The sequence below is a fragment of the Nothoprocta perdicaria genome, unplaced genomic scaffold (genome assembly GCF_003342845.1).
Source record: "Nothoprocta perdicaria isolate Ctin4 unplaced genomic scaffold, notPer1 scaffold_290, whole genome shotgun sequence".
Lineage (NCBI taxonomy): Eukaryota > Metazoa > Chordata > Aves > Tinamiformes > Tinamidae > Nothoprocta > Nothoprocta perdicaria.
Window position 1 is genome coordinate 81811 of NW_020455522.1, and position 14621 is coordinate 96431.

At 48.5% G+C, this 14621-nt stretch overlaps 2 protein-coding genes across 5 annotated transcripts in view; one reads left to right on the top strand and one right to left on the bottom strand.

The window, feature by feature from the left end:
• OVOL2 (ovo like zinc finger 2) overlaps window positions 1-6063 on the top strand; it is a 7145-nt gene extending 1082 nt beyond the window's left edge. Inside the window, exons 2-5 of the mRNA XM_026041737.1 lie at window positions 7-82; window positions 751-914; window positions 2031-2220; window positions 4359-6063. Coding sequence (XP_025897522.1) covers window positions 7-82; window positions 751-914; window positions 2031-2220; window positions 4359-4669 — 741 coding nt within the window. The 3' untranslated portion in view covers window positions 4670-6063. The remainder of the gene's footprint in view (window positions 1-6; window positions 83-750; window positions 915-2030; window positions 2221-4358) is intronic.
• A 1843-nt stretch (window positions 6064-7906) lies between these two features.
• Window positions 7907-14263, bottom strand: MGME1 (mitochondrial genome maintenance exonuclease 1). 4 transcript variants are annotated; one of them, XM_026041757.1, is made up of 6 exons: window positions 14102-14263; window positions 13874-13936; window positions 11205-11803; window positions 9797-10019; window positions 9340-9472; window positions 7907-8123 (listed from the first exon to the last, which is right to left on the bottom strand). In XM_026041757.1, exons 3-6 carry the CDS (start codon window positions 11722-11724, stop codon window positions 7989-7991), a joined length of 1011 nt encoding a protein of 336 aa, XP_025897542.1. In that variant the 5' UTR covers window positions 11725-11803; window positions 13874-13936; window positions 14102-14263; the 3' UTR covers window positions 7907-7988. The 4 variants fall into 4 exon arrangements, with proteins under 4 accessions (XP_025897542.1, XP_025897543.1, XP_025897541.1 ...); XM_026041758.1 differs by lacking the exon at window positions 13874-13936; XM_026041756.1 differs by lacking the exon at window positions 14102-14263 and having other exon boundaries at window positions 13874-14075.
• Between the last annotated feature and the right edge of the window lie 358 nt (window positions 14264-14621).

The window sequence follows — 14621 nt, forward strand, 5'->3', positions numbered from 1 at the left end:
GTGAAGCGCCGCAGCCCGCAGCCCGCCCCGCGCCGCTGGGATGCGCTGCCCGACGAGGAGCGAGCCGACACCTACATCCCAGGTGAGGCTCCCGCCCGCGCCCGGCGGGACGGCACGGCATGGGACGGGAGGGGGGGTCTGCCCGCACCCCCCCTATTCCCCCAACCCCCCCATTCCCAACCCCTTTTCCCCTCACCCCTTTCCCCCGGGATACGGGGCGGCCCCGAGGGAGCGCACGCGGCCGCCGCGCTTGTGCTAAGCGCGGAGGGTGAGGGGGGGGGGGCACCCAACCGCGAGGTCCGTTTTGGGGACACCCCCGCACACACACAGAGCACCCCCCGCTTAACGGGATCGCTGCCGCCTCCCCCCCAGCCCTGCGACCCCCGACCCCCCGGGCCGCAAAAGTGGGAAACGTCGTTTGCATGAGAAAAGCCGGGGGCGGGGGGAGAAGGAAAAGGCTCGCGATGAGAAAGCGGGGGGCGGGGGGGGGTCCCCTTGGCGGCCCCCCCTCCTCCCGGCCTGCCCTTGCCCCGGGTATAACGGGAAGGCGGCGGCGCTGGAGCTGTTTGAACTTTGGGACCGGCTCGTGTTTGAGTTTCCGACGGCGGCGGGAGCCGCGGAGCCGCCCCCGGGCCCGCCCGCAGCTCAAACAGCGCCGAGCCGCGGCTTGTCCCGCTCGCCGCGCTCTTCCTCCCCCCCTCGCCCTCACCTCCTCCTCCTCCTCCTCCCGCGCCCGCTCCCGCTCCGCAGGCGGCCTGGGCTGCGTCCTGCTCGGCTACGAAGATGCCCGGGAGAGCGGCGGCAGCACTGGGGACGGGGCAGCCGGCGGCCCCCCGGGAGCCCATCCCGCCGCCGCCGGGGCGATGCTGCTCGAGCCRCCCGGCAAGCGCCCCGTTGCGCGCTCCAAGATTAAGGTGAGCGCCCTGGAGGGGAGGGAGCCCCAAAGCCGGCGCCCAGGGCCCGCGCTGTCCCTGGGACGCGTTGGCTCAGCTCCTGCCGGAGAGCTCGGCCCAGGCAGGACGGACCAGTTCGGGCAGCGAGGAGGCAAGTCCTGCATGGCAGGGTGCCTCCTTGGGGAGCCCGCTTCTAGGGTTTGGAGAGGGCTGCAATGGGGTTTTCTCCTGATCCCAACAGTTTGCCGACTTATCAGGGCCACCAGTAGGGAAAAAGGTCCTTTTCCATGCATGGGGAAGAAGACAGAGCAGTGCTTTCCCTCCACATGTTGGGAAACCGTGAAGTTGGAAGCGTGGAAACGCTTCGCCAGCCTAGAGGGCAGCTGGCTGGGCGCGCGTGGGAGGGCTTCGGGCACAGAGCTGCCTCCGTGACTCACCTGCGCCGGGCAAACAGCAGCTCTGCCRGGGCTCCCTCCGCTGCGGTGCCCTCCCGTCCGCAGGGCCGGTGTCGCCGGCGGCGGGTGACGGGGGCTGCCTGCCTGCGCTGTGCGTGTTACCCTCCGCTGTTGGTGTTCATAGGGTTGCTTATGGTGGCAGTGGCCACCAMTGCTTTTTGACTGTGAGGGGACTTCCTTTACTGCTTCCTTCCTGGCCTTGGAGCAACCTTCTCAAGCCAGGCAGTATGCGAATGCATGAAACCAAGCCCATGCGGCCCTAAGGACAGCAGACCATAGCCTCAGCACATGTGCTTGAGCAGGGATTGTGACTAGGTCCATGTCTCTGGAAGGCGTCTGGAGCACAGGTGCCCCCTAACGCCACCAGCCGAGCCCTGGCATCCCAGGAAGGCCACACGGTAGCAGATAGACTCCCTAGCTGGGCTCCCTTCCATGCACACCATGACGGCCTTGGGCATCGCGGCCCTCTTGCTCCCCGAGGAGCCCTGCGTCAGGCTGAAGCCYGCCCTGGCCGCCTCATTGCAAGGCAGGTGTGAAGAGTAACCCCTCCTGAATATTCCCACATCTCCTTTTGACCTTATCCCGAGGATTTTTTTTTTTTTTTTTTCCCCGGAGGCCGCGAGCGAGCCATCCTCCTCCTCCTCCTCCTCATTCCTTTTTGTTGCGCCGTTGTGTCTCGCAGTTCACCACGGGCACGTGCGGCGAGGCGGCCGTGCACAGCTGCGAGCTGTGCGGCAAGGGCTTCCGCCTGCAGCGCATGCTCAACCGCCACGTCAAGTGCCACAGCCAGGTGAAGAGACACCTGTGCACCTTCTGCGGCAAGGGCTTCAACGACACCTTTGATCTCAAGAGGCACGTCCGGACCCACACTGGTGAGAACGCTTTGCCCAAGCGTTTTGCCCACGGCCTTGGGGGCTATTTTGGTGTAAACTGGGGAGAAGGGGCGAGGTGGGAGCAAGGCAGGGGGGTGAAGGGGACCCAACGGGGTGATAACGTGGGGAAACGTTTGCGAGAAGTGATGGGAAGGTGAAGGAGAAGAGTTGTGGGCCTGTGAGCAGGTAAACTCCTGGAATTAAGGAAATCTGGGGAGGACTAACGATATCCATGTGAAGCCAGATGAGCTTATGCCCAGATCTGGAGTAATCGTGCCTGGGTGCTGCCTTGGCCAGCCCGACTGGAGAGCCGGGGTGGCTGGTGGAGCTCTCGTGGCATGGGGATAATCCACCAGGTATTAGCGGGGGTTTAGTGCGTACCATGGAGTCCTGCAATGAAAATGCTTTGCCCTCTAGAGGAAATGAGGAGCAGGGTTTTTCTTTTTTCTTTCTTTTTTTTTTTTTTTTTTTTAATTTTTGTTGGTAGTCTTTCTCTGTGGGCTCATCTGTGGCTGCATTTTGGCCTCCTGTGAGGGCATCAGAGCGCAGCTGCTTCTGAGCCTTGAGCTTCTCTGTGGAAACGAGACATCCCATGCGGCTTCCATTTATCCCACGCTGAATCAGCCAGGGAAGGACAGGAGGCACCGGGGCTGTTTCTGGACCTGTGTGCTGAGGCTTTCACAGATGCCGCAGTTTCCTGCACAGAGTGTTCTCCAGCTTCCCAGATTTCCAGCTTCCTATAAAGCCCATGGAAGATCTGGGGTTGCTCTGCAGTATCCCTCCTCTCTGCTTGTGGCATGAGCTACCAGCTTCCCAGAGGGAGATTCAGCAGCTCTGGCCGTAGATACTGCACAGGGTGGAAATGAGGTCTTGGAGATGTGACCTCCCATGGTTAAAATTGCCCCAAAATTGACTGAGAGAAACCAGAGTTCCCTCTTCCTCCTCTGTCATACAGCCACGTTTTCCTGAGTGAAGCCTTGGCTTTTCCTTCTTGCTTTTGTCTTTCACATTGGACATGGTTTCTCAGCAGCAGGCCTAACCACTCTGTGTTGCTTGCCCTGCCCAGGGAGATAGTCCGGAGCTTTTCCYGGTCAGGGTAATTCAGGAGGATACAGGTTATCCAGGGGCGTCTTCCTTGGTGCGGGAATGCACAGGGCACAGTCCTCTGGCTTGGGCACGTGTCTTCTCCAGGCTGATATGAGGAACCTATGAAAGCATCCATGGGTACATGCCTGTTCTTTTTGCTAGGATGAGTAGTAGGGGGCATCAGAGAATGTAAAAGCCAAATACACCCAATGTGCTTCGTGGTGTGAGCAGAGTTTGAAAATAATATAGGCAGCAAAATCAAAGTTTTAGATAATCCCAAAGCAATGGGAAGCTCCCACAGTAATGGAAAGGTCCCAAAGTCCCAAGGAAAGCATAGAGTGGAATGAATTAATCTCCTGTTTATTGATTTATTTAAGACTTGCAAAATGCAGGCAAGAGTTTTCTTATTGCAATAARCCTTCCACTATTCACCAGCTAAGTATCAGGAGGTGGTGTGGTGGTTGTTCTTGTTAACRCTGTGCTGATTTCTGGCAAAGCAGGTGCTGCTTCTTCCTTGGTGTGTTTGATGGTGTTGGTTGGCTCAGCTCAAATTGTTCAGGCTTGCAGGTCAGCAGCCAGCCCTTTCTGCCCCCTTGAAGACAGAGCCACGTATTTTTGACATCTCAATTCTCTTGAAGGTGTAACTGCAGGAGTAAGTTGAAGGGAGAGAAGTTCTCAGTTACTCGAAAASGACAAATGGAAAGTGAGCTGGAACGGGCCGAGTGAGGGGGCTCCAAGAGGGCTTTAGAGCATCCCGTTTTGCGAGAGCTGCTACTGGTTTCTTTTTCGGGAGTGATGCCTCGATGGGCATCCGTTGTGTTCAGTATCTACTGAAGTCTCTTTGCAATATTTCTAGGTTCCTAAATACGTGAACGCATTTATTTTATGTAGACAGGCARTTCCTTGGGGAAGCTGTAGCGCGTGCTGCTGGGCATTTGCTCAGTTACCTGCTATGGCTGCTCCTTGTCCCCTGCTGATTCCCTGGAGGGCTATAATGAGTTTCAAGAGTTTAAACCCAAATTAGGGTTTTCTGCCTTTTTTTCACTCTGTAGGAATCCGCCCTTACAAATGYGAGGTTTGCAACAAGGCCTTCACCCAGCGCTGCTCCCTCGAGTCCCAYCTCAAGAAGATCCACGGCGTGCAGCAGCAATACGCCTACAAACAGAGGCGAGATAAACTGTACGTGTGCGAAGACTGCGGCTACACGGGCCCTACGCAGGAGGACCTATATCTGCACGTTAGCAGCGTCCACCCCGGAAGCGCTTTCCTGAAGAAAACCTCCAAAAAACTTGCGGCAGTTTTGCAGAACAAACTGAGCCCGGTCCTGCAGAGGAACGTCAAAGGCGACGACAAAGATGAATAACGCAGTGGATTATAGCGGTCTAAGGGAATGAAGTTTACACGTAGGAACTATATATGTATCTATATATCTATATATTATTTTTTTAAAAACACTTTTGCGAGAAATCCCTGAAATTGCAGGGATGCTCTTTGTTAGCAGGACTCTGTTGATTCCGACAGAACTTCCACTTGAAAGAACTATTCCCACGTGTGATGCAAACATCTCTTTTTTTGTTCAAGAAACAGAAAGCTTGGAAGAGGCCACGTCACCTGCTCATGGAGAATTTGTTGAACTGGCCTTCAGGGAAACCCATTTTTTGCTTCAGCTCTACCACCTGGCTGCGTGGCAGATAATTTCGCCTTTTCTTGACACAATATCCCAAGGAGCTTCGGGTGGAAGGAGCCACGTAGGAGCAGCTATTTCTGTGTTATTCTCAGATGASAAAATCACTAAAACGGTCTTTGGGAGAGGAGCACAGATTAACAGTAAATGAAGTTTAAATGCACAGTGAATCCCAACTCTATCCTCCCAGGCAGTAAAGTCTTGATTTATGGATCTGTAAGCCAAGGTGAGCTGAAAGAGATTTGCTTTTTAATTAAGGATGCAGAGTTTTTCTCCTACACTTTCTCTTCCAGGTAGTGACGTTATTTGAGGGCAGAGTTTTGGTCTCATTCTGAGGTATTTCAAGCTGTGAACATATTTTATCATGTTTAGATTTAAATGTGAYTTTAGCTCTGACTCTCCTGGGCTTGTCACCCTGGCTCTGGGGATTCCTGACGCATTCTTTTAATCTACATCAGAGCCAGAAACCCAAAGAAAACACGTCTAATGACTTGAATATATGTATTATCCGTCGCGATGACATGCAGTTTTCAGTTTATTTTATGCTGTGTTTGTGTGTGCGCGTATGTGCAGTTTGGGATTCTTTTTTCCTCTTTGTTAATGAACGATCAAGTGCCTGTTGACCGAAAYGACAAAGCAGCACAAAGCAATTTGGAGGGAGCCTCCAGCTGCCTCTGTGTGTGTGACCCCCGTGCGGGTGACTCTGGCCTCTCATTTTCACTGCCTCGTGGCAGCAGAGGCTTTGGGTGCAAGCGGTGCCACGAGGCAAAGAGGCGATGATGACGATGATGGTGATGATGATGAGTGGTCCTACGGCTCCATGCTTTTAGGATTCACCTGCATCCCTGCTGCAGCTCCTGTGGAGCACCCAGGAGCACCAAGATGGGGAGGACTGAGAGCAGATTTAGTGATGAAAAACATAAAATGGAGGAGGCTGAGACCTCCTGAGGCACCTGAGGGTGCTTTAGGTGCTGCTGAGCTGCTRCAGTCCTGCCCGGGCGCTTGGCTGTGCTAGGACGGACAAGGGTGGGGTGGTAACGTCCTCAACAAGCTCAAGTTATGCCAGTCCAAGCACACGTTGTCTGTCTGTCTCTTAATGGACACAGCTGCTAAACAGGTTTCTAATTAACTTAAGTACATAATAAGGAATAGATTTACTTACAAATTCTCCTGGATGCATTTTGTGCTCCAAACTAAGCCGTGCGCTTGGGGAAGATGTGCTGCTGCGTTGTGTGTATGGTAAAACCAAGTAACTCAATCTGACATTCAGAGCCACAACCACTACCTTCATAATCATCCTTAAAACGATAGATTYGGGGTGTCTGTCCAAATCAAAACTCTTTTCCATTTGCCTCTGTCTTACCCAGACATCTGCTTGGGCTCTGGTGGGGAATAGCTTTTCGTTTTTGGTTTTTTTTTTTTTTTTAAGCATTTCTAATGATACTACTATTTTATTCAATGGAACTGGGGGTGCTTGGGACCTTGAAAACCTTGATAATAAAGTGATACTAAAAAGATTAAAGATTAAACTTGTCATCCTATGTACCAGAATGGTTTATAGAATACTTTAATAAATAGAAAGTCCATGGGGCAAAGAAGGTGTCTGAGGTAAATTAGAAGATTCTAGTGCTGAGGTTTTCTGAGGCTGTGCCATTCTGACCGAATGGTGTAAAGGGAAGGTGCTGGGGACGGAACTGKCTGAGGACAAACGTTACCTTCTGCTTCGGCAAATGGTTCCAGRGAGAATCCCCTCAAACATTTGCAGTGCGGTCGTCAGCACGACGCTGGACACTGGTTGTGGAGCTCAGCACGTGGTCGGGCATGTTCCTGGGTGAGCAAAGTGACTGGAGGGCACCCAGCTGCACGGGAGTCCCAAATTCACCACGTGTTGTCACCTCGTGCTTCTGCTCAGGGCACCCACCTYCTGCTTCTGCCTGCTGTCCTGATTTATCTATGGAGTTACCTTTCAACAGCGGTCAGTGATGTTGAACAACCCACTTATTAAAATTTGGTGTAGCGGGGACCAACTTACAAAGCAGGTAGGACTCCTGAGTGCTCAAAGGTCCCAAATCCAGTTAGTCCTCTACGAGCACAGTTGCGTAGTCTCCACATGAGTCGTTCTTTTAGTTAGAAGTCTCATTAAATTACGCATAATCACGCCATCACCAGAGCAGGGTTTGAATAAGCACATTCTGCTGCATCTAACCAAGTCTTACCASACAGATTTCCAGCTAGGGCCCTAGAAAAGCTGAAGATTAAACTCGACAAAGGTCCAAGTCTCTCCAGCAGCCAGCCTGCCCACTTCTCTTTAGACACTAAGCTCTACAGAGAGCCCAGCAAAGTCGGGCAGCGCTGGAGAGGGTCACAGAACTGGCCCGCCCTGCACAGGGGTGACTGTGAACTGCCAGGCTAAGGTGCAAAGTTCCTCTGGGTACGACCCTGTCCCTCTCTTGCTGAGCTGCTTTTGCTCAAAGGCTAATCTRCTTTAGTATTTTCAGCAATTACTCACAAGAGCTTTGGTTACGGTGCTTAACACAGATTTTCCAGTTGTTGCTGAAAGAAAAATCACAAACATTAAAGATCTGTTAATAGGTACCTCTGAGGTTAGCAAGACTGGCTTAATAGCCAACCAGCCAACCCAGTCTGTTTTCATTTCTCTCATCTCTCGCTCAGACACCACAAATGTTCTTTAGCTTTAGTTCATCAGCAGTTTAATTTCCAGAGTCTCAGTTCTGCAATCCTTTTCTCAAAAATGACCAAAGACAGATGATTTTATTAAACAGTTTTATTTAAATTTGACTGCAGTTTATAAAAACTTTCCTACTGGTGATATAGGCTGCGTTGCCCTGCCTAAGTCACCTACAATAGGCAAGTAAGTATTCACTGTTCCAAATATTTTTTTAAAGGTTGTTCAAAAAAATGCTATGTATTAAAATGGAAGATAAAATCAGAGCAAAGTTCTTCGGCTCTGTCCTCAAGTCGTTCATTTCTGTGTGGCTTAGTTTTTTTCCTTGTATTCCTCAAGGCGCAGAAGCCACTTATTCCAATACTGAGAGCACAGGTCTGGATCCATGAAATGTGGATGTGCCGGGGTGCCATTCTTATAGGCAACCACAATGAGTCCACAACTCACCTACGGTGGAAAGCAGGATGCTGTCAGAAACTCAGTGTTAACGTGCCACTTCAGCCAGCACTTCCAAAGACAAGACTTCCTTGCCAAACCTCAGTTTAACGTATAGCAAAGAATAGGGAAACAAAAAAGAGCAAGAAACCCCAATAAAATACCTGGAAGACACAAATAGGGGGAGTCCAAAGGTCCCACTGACCTCAGTGGAAACTGCAGGGTACGGACCAATGAGGTCTATTTTTGTCTTTCAGGGATGGGTAAAATTTGCTGCCAACTGATGAGATTTTGCTTGGGAGGGAGTGATCAGGCTGACCTGATTCCAGCTTCGGCCTGAGCAGGAAGTGACTTATGTGTGTCCTGACATCTCTGATTATTGACAAACAGCCCTAACTCCAACCCCAAACAACCATGAGGAGTAAGGCAGAGGGCTGCAGAAGGTTACTAAGAGAAGCCTGCACATTTCACTGCATAAGGATCGTGCACCTTAAGTGTCCATGCATACTAACTCTTTTATTCTAGAAAACCCTTTGTGTATTCTATGAATTACCCTTCTCTCTCCTCCTTTAAGTTTCCCCCCTTCACAGCTTTGTATAGAACTAATAATCCCTCAAGTGCAGTAGGAGTCTTTCCTTTGGAGTCTTTTAGAATATTCCTACACTGATTTACTGATTAAACGATTGATTGAGAGCACATCCTTCTCCTCTAAGAAAGCGCTGTACAGTTTCCTAACACACTGGAGAAGCAAATCATTTAGTCCTTCGCTTGCTGGGGTGATAAAGCAACACATGAAGTGAGGAACATGCTGCTCCTCTGCTTCCCTGTCTCCATGCTCTTCTGCTTCCTTCTCCTCTCTCCCTCTTTCCCACTCTGGACATAAGCCAAAATTAAGACAAAGCAGAAGCAACTGCCACTGGCTGAGTTCTCACCGTAAATTCATCAGATTTCCTAAGACACTGAGCACCCAGAGTTCCCACTGAGCAGGAATTTCCTTAAAACCAATGGCAATATACTACTGCTGCAAAAGCAGCAGGATTAGCAAGGGACATGGAGCTATTTCAGAGTGCACTTCTCCAGGAACACAGCCTGATGTAAGGCTGGGCAAGCATTCAAATGCTACCAAGAGCTGTGCGAGGGATAGCACGTGCCTCAAGTCAGGAAGTGGGGAGAACTGAAAATAACACAGGTGCTGCTGCCTGTCCTGGCAGGTCGCAGGCCTGCTTACCTGGAAGTCATAGTTGACATCATGATTTATGGCTCCAATATATGCTGCAACCTGCAAGGGGTTGTCAAAAGTGTTCTGCAGGGATGGTTTTGATTTCTCTGAAGTCTTCCAGTCGATCACACATAACTGGCCTCTGAGTAACACAAGAGCGTTGGACAAGGACCGTGTTGAAGTTCCAGTAAGAAGACATGGCACCAAAGAAACCTGCTCTCACCCCAGTCTTGCTTAAGCCTACCCTGCTCACTCCCCTCTCCAATGGGCATTCTCCCCAAAGATCAGCGGTGTTTCTGACACCAGGTTCCCCTCAGAGCTCATCCCTTCTGCCTCTCTCAGCASTCCTCCCAGCTTGCTCCCCAGAGCTACCAACACACCCTCTTCAGCTTGGAAAACGCCTTCTGCCCACCGCAGAACGCCAGTGTTGGGATTTTGGGGGGTTCTTGGAGAACCAGCCTCTCACCGATACTTGGCCACGCAGTCTACCAGGCCCAGGTACTGCAGAGTCTCATGCTGAACGGCACTTTCCAGGGCTTTGACTTCGCTGATATCTTTTAAAACGTGCTGTACACTCGATAAGTAGCCAGAAACAGCAGAGTCTTCTCCTTGCCCCTTCGCTGGCGTCTCCTCAGACAGTAATATAGACTCCAAAGTTGTATGAAAGAGATTCCCTTGGAGAAAAAGATCTAAGAGAGATGCCAAGAAAACCCCACATTTCAGACAGTACTCGTAATACCTGAGGGATGTGTGTACTAAATGTAACACAGCATAGCTCTCAAACCAAACCTCCTTTTCACATGGAAAGCTTCAGGATGGAAGGAAGAGAGGGGAACAAAACACAAAAATGCCAACAGTGAAATCAGTATCTTTTATATTAATGATCCCTTTTTTGTTTTTTAATCTCACTAATTATACAGGAACAAAACATGACCTTTCATGTCCYGCTAACTCAAAGCCATTTGCCAATCTCTATGAATTAAAAACATTATTTTAGGCTGCTTATTAACTGTTTGCTGTATCAACTAGTCCTACTGCTTTGCCTCACCTAAGCTGAACAAATTTCTTCCCTCACTGGATGGACCTAATTCTTAGGAGTAAGGGCTTAAAGCAGAAATGATTCAGAGACAGCTCATTTTAAACAGCTGTGCAAGATTTTCTATGTCACTTTCCTATGAAGCTTATTCACTGAGGTGCTTAGTAACTCAAAMAGAGCATAAGCAAAGCATATCCTCTTTGCAAAAGCATAAGTAGTTATGCCAAGAGTAGTTATGCCATTTATCAATCTTGCCACTATTCCCCAAGGGCAATCACCTTAGCAACACTCTGTCTTCACTCCGACAGCCTGGGGGAAGTCAGCTGTGTTGGTTTATAAAATAAAAACACCTAAATGCATGGAATTTCATAGAAAAGGCTGCATATACTAAACCCACAGTTACTTAAGTGGGTTTACTTCAGTATGTAAAGCAAGGCACGGAGTTTTCTAAGCACACAGGAGGATGTGATTTCAGGATACACATTTGCATCTGCAAACAGGCTCAGTCARATCAACTGGAAATACCTATTTGTTGCTGATTCTAGCAAATAGACAAGTAATGGACAGGCAGGTAGGACAGACCAAAGAATGTCTACAGTCTAATTCTAGTTTCCCCACTAAATTCTAAATTAGTTTTGGTGGTTGTTGCACAAAGAGCAGATCATTAGTAACTAGCGCCCTTCTCTTACATTATGGCCCTTGCACCTTGGATGGAAATCCAATGATGGAAAAACCCAACCCAGATGAACTTCTAGGGCCAGATCCAGCAGCTACATTGGCACGTCCCAGCTACCAGGCTAGTGATTCCACTGTGTAAACACAATGTGGTTACACTTACTCTTGGTGTACTCAGCAAAACCGTCTTTCCCAAGGTCCAGTATCATTTTCTGCTTCCATTTTTCCAGGTAAAGGGCTTGCTGTGGAGGCATCGTCTGTTGAAGAATATTGGTGACACTGGGTATTTTGTTTTTCTGCAAGCCAATTTTCAGGGGAAGATTAGAGCCACTGTCTAGAATTCTTTTGTTGGGGTTTATGAGCGGAACACAGTTCTTTGGAGCTTTTGTTTCAACATTTTTAGCTGGAGGTCTATGTTTATCTGCCGGCCCATATAATAAATTATCTTCTTCAAATAATGTCTCTGGTGTTCGAGTGTTGGTTTTGAAAGATGTAACAGAATAGACCAAACTCTTGTACTTTTCTTGATCGACGTGTTCATAACCGTTCACTTTTTTCTTCTTACTATAAAGGCAAGTGGAAGTAGTCAGGCACATATATGGGACTTGGTTTTGGCCCAAATATGCTTGAAAAAGCATTTCCAGTCCCGCAGATCTTCTGGACAGTAGCTGTAGGAATTTCATTCTGAAACGGAGGATTTGTGGGTATTTATAGTTTTCTTTCTTCTGTCAAAAACATTCTGTAAGTTACCATAACTTCTTCCTGTGGAGAAAAAAATTGTGATTTTCAAGTCATAAAACCATACTATCAATCTGGTTTTGTCAAATAAAGATCTGCTAGGGTCATAAGTGCTTTCATACACTTAGTGCCACTAAATCCTTTAGATAAATAAAACATTAACGAAAAGAACCAAGAAACAAAGCAGAAAAGATCCTGAAAAGAACAAATGTTAGTTGCCAAAAAACTGAAACAGGACAAAAACATCAAAGACGTTGCAAGTAGCAAAAGCTGCAGCAGAGGACACTCATGAAAAGAGATACAAAAACTCATCTATTACAACTTCCCTCAAAAGTGGGAGGGAGAAAAAAAAAGGCACACAGAAGAGATTAAGCAAATTTATTGTTCTTACATAGTAAAAACAAGAGGAAGTTAAGTTATGCTGAAATTACAGGGATGGTGGGGACAAAGTGGTTTCTGGAGAATAAAAATATGTTTTTCTCTGTTACACCTAGGAGAAAGCAAACAGCAGCACTATGTACATTCTGGAATTGCAAGACCTGAGACTCAGGAAAAGCAAAGTACTGAATACATAGCAAGCACCTTCCAATTCAGATAAATCTTTTAAAATCAGATTAAAATATACATGAAAGTATTCTTCCAAACTGAACATCAGATATAGGAGTTCTGTCCTTCCAGGACACTTTGGAAGTTTAAAGATAAGAACAGTTCCCTGATTTATTGTTCATGGCATAGCTTGCAAAACCATATGGTAATTGCCCTTGAAAGCTTTGGAAATTGTATGAATGTGGGTTAGATGTAAACATTCGAAAAGTGGCATTTAAATCTACATTATATACTTGCAGAATTGAGGCCCTATTCTCCTTTTGAAAACTATCTGCTTACTATTGCAAAGTTCCATTCCAGCCTCTGCACAGAAAACAAACCAGCACAAAGCAGGCCATGCACAGTGCCAGCTAACATCAGCTTTTTGTTCTTAAAAACCCTATGAAATTACACTTTGCTTTCCCCACATGACCTCACCAGCAATTCATGCTCTGCCCCAACAGCAGATACCAAAAAACAACCAAACAAACAAAAACCTGGAAGCCCTGATAAAAGGAGTCATTCTGGAAAATGCAGTTATACTGGGGGAGAACTGTGCATTGCACAACAGTGGTCCTAGACCAGCATTTCTGATCCAGTACTAGGAGCTCTGAGGTCTGACTTGCTGTCTTGTTGTATGAGTATCTGTCTTCAAGTCTTCATTAAGGATTTTCTCTAACTACAATTCCTATCAATCCAAACTAATAGTGATTTTAAAATTACATCATGGTTCAGAAGAGAGAAACAGCACAAATAATTACTGTGTTTAATCCTGCTACTTATTTTCTGCAGTATGTTTAGACGAGAAATTAGGCAACTTAACAGGAAAATCTTTCCATTCAACATACTTGCAATGTGTCACTTCCCCTTTTCTAACCATAAGCAAATCTCAATCTGCCTCTCTTTTCCAGGGGGAGGTTGCTCTGTGCCATTGCACCTGTGTTCCAATTTCCCTGTGTTCAGTGGCGAGCACAAACACCGCTCTTGCTCTGAGCATCTTGACATTACTCCTTACATGCACAATACAGACTGTCATCAGACCTCTATCTCTCACAAGCAAAATGTTTCATCATACTTTTTTTCTAATCTTTTTCTTCTTTTTGTTTTTTGTTGCAGAATATTATGAACCCTTAGGCTACTTGATTGTATTACTGAAACTCTGCCTCAGTGGTATCCAGTATGAATTTTCAGTTCTCATCCTGTTTTGTTCTGGAGCAGTATCTGCAGAAATCTTCGCACCCGCTGCAAACTCAGACCAGGAAAGGGTGAATTTGTAGTTTGTCAGCTACAACAGCTGTCAGAATAGSTTGCGAAAGACATACCAGGACTACTAAGAAATAAGGAACATTTGTATCTAATGGAACGAGAACTCACATATGGTAGTTATCTACAGTGGTATTTTTATACAGATAGCTACTTACATTTACAAAGAGAAAACGGGGGTGTGCATCTTGATCTACTGTCATGCATACAGAACAAAACGGAATGGGTAAATCTCAGTGTACGCACCAACTTTCTCCTTTCTCCTTCACAACGTTTCTGATCCAAGACTGGTTAAGACTGGCCCAAGTTCTGCAGAATGAACCAGAACTGATCTCAAACATAAATAAGTAAAAGAAAAAGACTTCTCATAACTTCCTCAGTCTAGTTGATGGTGCAGTTCCAATAAACGCTCCAGGAGAGGAATGGGCGACTTAAGTGAGGGAAATGAAAGTTACTGCTTAAGTAAGTGCTCACATCTATGAAGATATTCCTCCAGCTGCGGTTTCAGACGGCAGCCAGCATAGCAGGTTGAAGACAAACGCCTGGCCTGTTTGGAGAAACTAAGCGCTAAGAGGGGAAAAAAAATCGAGACGTTTAAATAAAACAGGGGCGATCCGCTGGCCTCCGCCAGCTCCCCCGGGCCCGCTCAGAGCAGCGGCCWCCGCTTCGCCTCGCAGCTCGGGGCGACCGACGCCCTGGCCTGCTCCCGCGCTGAGCCCAAGCCGATACCGAGGCCGACCCCGGCTCCCGCYCGAGCTACGGTCCCCACGAGCATCAACCGTCACCTCCAACCGTCACCTCGGCACGGCGCTTCCCGCCACCGCCACGGCCGCCGGTGCGCATGCGCGCGCGGCCCCCACGGCCAACGGCCTTCCAACGGCCTCYCGGGATTTGTAGTTCGGCGCCCTCCCTCCCCCGCCCGCGAGGCAGCCCCAAGGCCCCGCTCCCGCGCCGGCGAGGACTACGCTACCCRCAAGGCACCGCGCTCCGCGGG